The sequence below is a fragment of the Eschscholzia californica genome, unplaced genomic scaffold (genome assembly GCF_041429995.1).
Source record: "Eschscholzia californica isolate CP2 unplaced genomic scaffold, dmEscCali1.0.p SCAF_5, whole genome shotgun sequence".
In the NCBI taxonomy this organism is placed as follows: domain Eukaryota; kingdom Viridiplantae; phylum Streptophyta; class Magnoliopsida; order Ranunculales; family Papaveraceae; genus Eschscholzia; species Eschscholzia californica.
This window is the reverse complement of record NW_028238472.1, coordinates 9677526-9684525: the sequence shown is the minus strand read 5'-3', so window position 1 is coordinate 9684525 and position 7000 is coordinate 9677526. Positions and strand designations below refer to the sequence as shown.

At 34.3% G+C, this 7000-nt stretch overlaps 1 protein-coding gene across 1 annotated transcript; it reads right to left on the bottom strand.

Annotated features, from left to right (window-relative positions):
* Positions 1-1872: 1872 nt before the first annotated feature.
* On the bottom strand, positions 1873-3888 carry LOC147536900 (homeobox-leucine zipper protein HAT4-like). Its single transcript, XM_086643306.1, has 4 exons — positions 3423-3888; positions 2980-3281; positions 2791-2870; positions 1873-2683 (listed from the first exon to the last, which is right to left on the bottom strand). The coding sequence occupies exons 1-4, from the start codon at positions 3646-3648 to the stop codon at positions 2305-2307; spliced, it is 987 nt and encodes a 328-aa protein (XP_086499432.1). The 5' UTR covers positions 3649-3888; the 3' UTR covers positions 1873-2304.
* Between the last annotated feature and the right edge of the window lie 3112 nt (positions 3889-7000).

Genomic DNA, 7000 nt, shown 5'->3' with positions numbered 1-7000 from the left:
ACCAACTGTGTTTCTTTAGTCTATTCTCATAACAGAAGGCTCCTTCCCAGACTTTAATGTAGTCGAAGTAGTTAAACCAATATTTATCCAATTCTCTTCTTCCAGCTCTGGGTATTTCATGATATTTGAATAAATCACCCTGCCAATTTTCAGGGGTAACAACTTTCTTAATAAAGGCTTTAGAATAAGCCCATTCTGCGCCTGACCTTATGACAGAATCAAAATCCACTGATTGAGTTACTTGCAGGATTGCGCAGTAAAAATTGTATTCCTTAGGATAAAGGAATGGGTCTGCTGATTCCCTAAGGTAAAAGGATGAAGCTTCAACTGGAGAAAGATGAGCGTATTTTAGCTCAATAGGAGCTATCCATATAGTAGTGTAAGGAATATATGGATAGATATATTCATTAGTCTGATTAGACTGAATTGCTGCTAAATAAGCATCTTCTCTTAATTTTAACTCCTTAGGAGTCGCCTTTAAGGCTTCAGCTTTAAGCTGTTCCGTTGTTTTACTAATCATAGTCTTATAAGACTGAGAACTCGCGCTTGAGGGAGAAACTGCCAATTTAGCTTTCCCCTTTTCATTATCAGACTTCTTGCTCATGACCCTGCAAAAATTCTCGAGTCAAGAAATCAGGTAGTGAATTACTACTTCCTTTGATAAACTCAATGTCAAAATCAAACACAGACAATATGCCTTGCCATCTGGCAAAAATTTGTTTTGATGCTATATTTTTAACATCTTTTTCTAAAACATCTTTGGCTGATTTACAATCAACCCTGACCAAAAATTTTTGGTTTAATAAATCACTTTCGAATTTCTGTATACACAGAACTATAGAAAGGATTTCTTTTTTAATTATGGAATAATTTTTCCTTGGCTCTTGCCATATCCCAGAAGTAAATCTTACTAGGGTTTCTTTGTTATTAATCCTTTGTTTAAGGATTCCACCATAGCCTAATTCAGAAGCATCAGTTTCAACAATTTTAAAAGCTTCCGGATTAGCAATGGCAAGACAAGGGATTTCCTTAATCTTTAATTTTATCTTTTGGACTGCTTCTGTATGAACATTAGTCCAATCAGGAGGATTTTTCTTAAGCCTGTCAAATAAAGGCTTAGCATCAATTGCTAAGTTCTTATAGAAGTCAGAAATATAATTAAGACTTCCTAAAAACCTTTGCAATTGAGTTTTTTCTTTGATTTCATCTGGAAATTTATCCGCAAAAGCAATGGATCTATCAATAGGGAAAATAGTCCCCTCTTTGATGGTATGGCCAAGAAATCTTATTTCTGTTTGAAATAATTTGATTTTTTTGGCTGACACAACTAAACCAGCATGTTTGACAGCATTAATAAATGCTTGAAGATGTTTAAAGTGTTTATCTATATTCTCAGAAAACACTAAAACATCATCGATATAAACAATACAGAATGACGTATAAGGACTGAAAATGTCATTCATTATATTTTGAAATTCTGAGGGGGCATTCTTAAGCCCAAAAGGCATCACGTTCCACTCATAGTGGCCAAATGGAACTGTGAATGCAGTTTTGTATCTATCCTTTTCATCGATTGTAGTATTTTCCGTATTTATGTTTCATGTACTCTTGTAGGCCGTAATAAAAACACCATAAATACTAGTGGTTTATAATCAATAAATCATTTTTGATGATTTTACCACCACCTCCATTATTGGTCGCCTCCTCTATTATTGATTGCTTGCTTGATAATGTCACAATCACACATCAAAACTACCAATTTATATCCTACTACATCTATTTGTGTTCTAACCCAATTAACTAAAAAATTGAAACTACCCCACATTAAGCACAAAATGGAGTTAATTGTTACCCATTAATTAACTAGTTCCGTAATCAAAACCCCAATTGAACTTTGCTTTGATTAAAAGAAACTTTACATCCTCCCACCACATCTACTTTCTCTCTCATGATATAAAGTAAGTCAAAAAAAGGAAAGAGGACTACAAACTAAAGTAACTAAATAGAAAACAACCCGACATCATCATACACCAAAAGAGAAAAAATAGAATAAGATGGACCACTCAGTCTTATCCTAACAGCCAAACAACATCCCATCTCTTCACTTCAACTACCAAGGTTATTTTGGTCAATTTGTTCAGTTAATTCTGCCTTCAGCAAAACCTCTCCACTTTTTAATGATGTGGTTTGATGACCAAAATACCCTTTGTTTAAGGATTGACCAAATGTTCCATCTCTTTGTAAATGACGGAAACACCCTTGTCTATTCGAAGGGACAAAAATACCCTTCTACTTGGGGTACAATTACGACCGATGTTGAATAGGAGTGGGTGGCCATGCATTGATGGGTAGAGCTCGAGGGTGGTTATGTTGGTGTCCAATCCCAACGTGGTGGTTGTGATGATGGTGGAGAGTGGTTTTGCCTGCTGTAGATGGCGGCACAGTCGAAGCACCGACAGCCGACGATGGGTTGCCATTGTTGGAAGAAGAGACAGCAACACGCTCACAAGAAGGGCACATTGTGAGTGTAGTTGGTGGTGTCATTTGCATATAAAATTGTGGGGATAATTTAAGTGCTCTTAATTCTTGAACTTCCTTTTGTAATCTCCTATTCTCATCCGTTAGATTCTCACAACATCTCTTCAAAAACTCACAATCTACTTCAGTTTGCTTCAACTTTGTCCTGTAAAAAAATAAACCAAACTCGTCAATAAAGCTCAAATTCAAGGGTAAAATAGGAATAAAAAATAATTACAAAAATACCCATGGTAAATGAAGTAAATATCTCACCTTGCCCTTCTATTTTGAAACCACACTTCCACTTGTCTAGGTCTTAGATTGAGTTGTTTAGCCAGCGCCAATTTTTGTTTCTGTTCATAAAATAATAAATACATCAATAAATATAATTCCGAAATCACCCTTAAACTTCTTTACTAATAACAGAAATGCCATTGTGAAAGAGAAGAAGAAGAAACTTACAGGGTTGAGAGTATTGTGTTCTTTGAAACTTTCTTCAAGAATGGCAGATTGATCTTTAGATAACCTAAGTTTCTTTCTTGAATTATCACCATCTTCTTCATCACTAATTCCACCACCACGAGAAGAAGTTCTTTCAATTTCATTATCTTCATAATTTGTTAAATCTCTTTCACTTCTTTTACCACTTATACTTGAAACAGTACTATTTGGTGATGAAATTCCTGCTTCTTCTTCTTCACAATCTACTGTTACTGTTGTTGATGGCATTCGATTTACATCTATTCCTCTTAAAAATGATCTATCTGTAAAAAAAAAAAAAAAAAAAATCAATCAAATTGTTAGAAATCTGTAGATCTTCTCAGATCTGTTGATTTAGAGAGAGAAAATTAGAGTTATAGAATTTCTGCATGCAAATCAAAAGAATTTTTAATCAGATCTAATACCTGATGATCCAAATGCTTCATTCCAAGGATTCTTTTGGTGAGAGAAAAAGGATGAAGGAGAAGCTGATTGATGATGATTATGATGATGATTTTGATGAGATGAAATTGAAGATGGCATGAGATTTAACTGTAAAGGAGGATATCTATTTTGATGATTATCTGTTCTTGTTGTTGTTGTTGTGCTTAAGCTCAAACTTAAACCTAGATCTTCCTTTCCAACCATCATTTTCTCTCTCTCTCTCTCTCTGTAGATCTTTCCCTTTACAAAATTGAAATAACTTTGTTTCTTTTTCTTTTCTTCTTCAAAATCCTTCACTATTCTTCTTTCTCTGTTTCTTGATTCAGATTCCTTCTTCTTCTACAAATTTTAGGGTTTGAAAATGTATCACTTTCTTTTTCCTCTTTTTCTGAGTAGTTGAGTGAGTAGTAATAATGAAGGAGTTGGAGGGAAGGTTTGCCTTTATATAGAATTTTTGTTAGTATATTTTTTTTATAGTATTTATTGTTATTAAAGTAATTATTATTATTTGGCTGTTTCAATCATGACTTGTGTCAGAGGATGCCCCAATTATCTCATCATGCTTGCCTTGCTTCCTTGCCTAACTTTTTTCTCCCCCCCCCCCCCTTTTAATTACCTCTAGTTAATATAACCTAACCATGGTTGAAAAAAGTTACTGAGTATGGATGCTTTTTTTCACATAGGATTCTTTCACTTTGACCGTTGACTAAAAAACATTAAAAGTATGAAGGGAAAGTTTAACCTTTTAATTTGATGAAAAATGCCCCATGATAAATTTAGTTGTGGAGTCCTTTAAAATGACTGAAAGGCTGACAATTCCACTCTCAAGGAGTCGTGTGTCTCAAGCTTTTGGTCATGCAACTTACAAGTATAAAAAATAGATAGAAGATTTTGATGCCTTTTAAAGATCTTTCAACAATACTTAAGAATGGATGAATTGATGGTAGTTTATGATTTTGTTTAATCTTTCTAATGTGGCCACATTCATGTTATTTGTAATGATGTTATCTTGACAATAATATGTTTATTGTAGACATTGACATATGTTTGTCATTTGATGTGGTAATGTAGTAAATTTGATGTCTTTGTAAAAGATATATAGGACATTTACTTCTTTTTTTTGACACTGGACTGCAAAAGTCATTACTTTACATAGTATCGATTCATCATGAATGAGTAATATGAAGATATCTCGTTTATTGAGTAAGCACTATAACCAACATCATTTGAGATATTTTGGGCGGTAAAAAACCATAGCAAAGCCCTCAAGATCACCCTACATTTTTATCGTTGTTTTTCTTATGCCCTGATTACATGGGATAAATAATGCCCCAAACTATTTCCACCAAAATTCTCTTTGGACGTCACGGGCTTTTGTGGGTTTGAGATGAGGTGTTCAATCAGAGGTTTTTCTTATTAGCATTGACTACAATGGTCACTGCAAAAGCATTGATACATCGATAGGATGTGATGAGTACGATGACTGTCGAAATACTACGGGCCTAAAACCCAATGAATTGAGATGGCTTAAAGCCCAATGAATTGAGATGGCCTAAAGCCTGACGAAATTAAATGGCCTTAAGCTAACAAAAAATACTTTATTTATACCAAGTTCAATATTCTTGGATTTGCACCTCCATTAGATCGAACCTAGAACTTCCACATTACAGAGTATATGTACTTACCAACAGGGCTACCAGTTGTTAACGGACAATAATTGGAGGTTACCATGCGACATATAGACCAAAATTTTGCTAAAAATGAAAGCATCATGACTAGTACAATGTAATCAACCGTTTTTGTTCTTGAGTGTTGCTATTTTAATCTCTTTATCTCCTTATAAACCTTTCATTTCTTTACAACTTCTACATATTATCCGGATCATTTTCCACTCTCTCTAGATACCTCACCTCTATCGATTTGCTTGATCAATGATCACTCCTTGCTCTCTCACATTTAATTTCCGCTACCAATGATCAAGGATTTCATTTGAATTTAGCAAAAGATCAACTTCTATCAATATCAAAGCAAAGCTCAAATGACTACTCTACTTCATCTTAATTTTCCTTCTAATTACGTTTTAACCTATTAGATACTTTTCTTTTTTGCATATGAGTGGTACATATGTTGATAGCTACAAGCACATCACATAGATATGGTAGTCAGAGTAATCAGAAGGTTGTTATAGTAATTTTGATCAACAACTTCAAATTGATTGGAGGATGGATATGATTGGAATTTGAGTTCAAACAAACTTTCTCTCACTAAACATCAATTTATGGGACTTCGGAGAGAGAGAGAGAGAGAGAGAGAGAGAGAGAGAGGGGGGGGGCCTGAAAAGAGAGAAGAAAAGAGGCAAAGGAGAGTGGTGGTCACGTGGGAAGGATGAGGGAGGGGTGATGAGGAGGTTATGATGATAATGATGATGATGGTAGTGGGAGAGAAAAAGAGGGAGGAAAACCTGCCACAACTCACGTGGACCAACATGTCTTTACCCTAATTGCCACGTAGATATAGTCAAACAGTTTTATTCGAGTGACATGTGGGACCACTAATGCAGGCGTGCGTGTCATCCTGTCCCCTCATTACTCCGACACGCACTCCATACAATCATTGGTGTCACACTATCCCCACCCCCTATCATCCATCTACTTGTATTTTCCCCTTGTTTAACTAATGACCAAATTACCCCTCGGTGGTTGTCATGATTAGTTTTTTATTGCTTTGCCCCCCTCCCCTATAAACTAGTTGTATTCTTTATCACCATTAAATAATTTTTTGCAATTATATTAGTCCACAACAATGAGTAAATCTACTAATACTCTACTTAGAACTCCATATATAAAGAAAATATTTTCAAATTTAAATGTAATATTTTATTACATCCCTTAATTCCACTTGTAGAAAAAGAACTAATAGTGATTTTGTGAAGTACATTTACAATACAATATAGTTATTGCTAGGCTTCTAAACCACAAAACTTTTTCTTCCTCCCCAAATTATGAACATTAGAATATTTTGTGCAGTCAATAAATGGAGTTGGAACTCCAAATTATAAAAAATGAAAATAAATAGTAAATCATTTGTCTTAAGAGCCAAGGTTAAAATGAATAGACTAGTGTTATCATTTAAACAAGTCTAAAGAATATTTAATTATCATAACCGAAAAGTTGGGATATGTTCCTTCATAAATATGTGTTATCAAATTAATTACTGTTTCAAACTAGTGAATTGGGGAAATTGTCTCTTTTCCAAATGCCAAATATCAGAATGCAGTTAAAAGAAAAACTTAGAATAATTAAGTGGATTGGTCAATGTCAGTCCATAAAACAAGGAACGGATTAAGAGGAAGGGTTTGGTTTACTAGTTCTTGGTTCAAGATGTTTTAGGTTAGCTTAGGAAATAATTACTCCCCCCATTGATTTTGATGATTTCTTCACAAAGTGAAGATGGGTATTTAAGTAAATTAAGTTCAGATTTGGTTGTAGAAAAATAAAGATTTTGTGGAAGAGTAAAATCCATATTGGATCCTCTTTGTAGGATGTTATGGAGAGAGGGA

Coding starts and splice junctions, on each gene's coding strand:
- LOC147536900 (XM_086643306.1), bottom strand. CDS start 3,648: ATGATGGTTGGAAAGGAAGATCTAGGTTTAAGTTTGAGCTTAAGCACA. Junction 3,282..3,422: donor TGAAGCATTTGGATCATCAG/GTATTAGATCTG, acceptor TTTTTTTTACAG/ATAGATCATTTTTAAGAGGA. Junction 2,871..2,979: donor AACACAATACTCTCAACCCT/GTAAGTTTCTTC, acceptor TTTTATGAACAG/AAACAAAAATTGGCGCTGGC.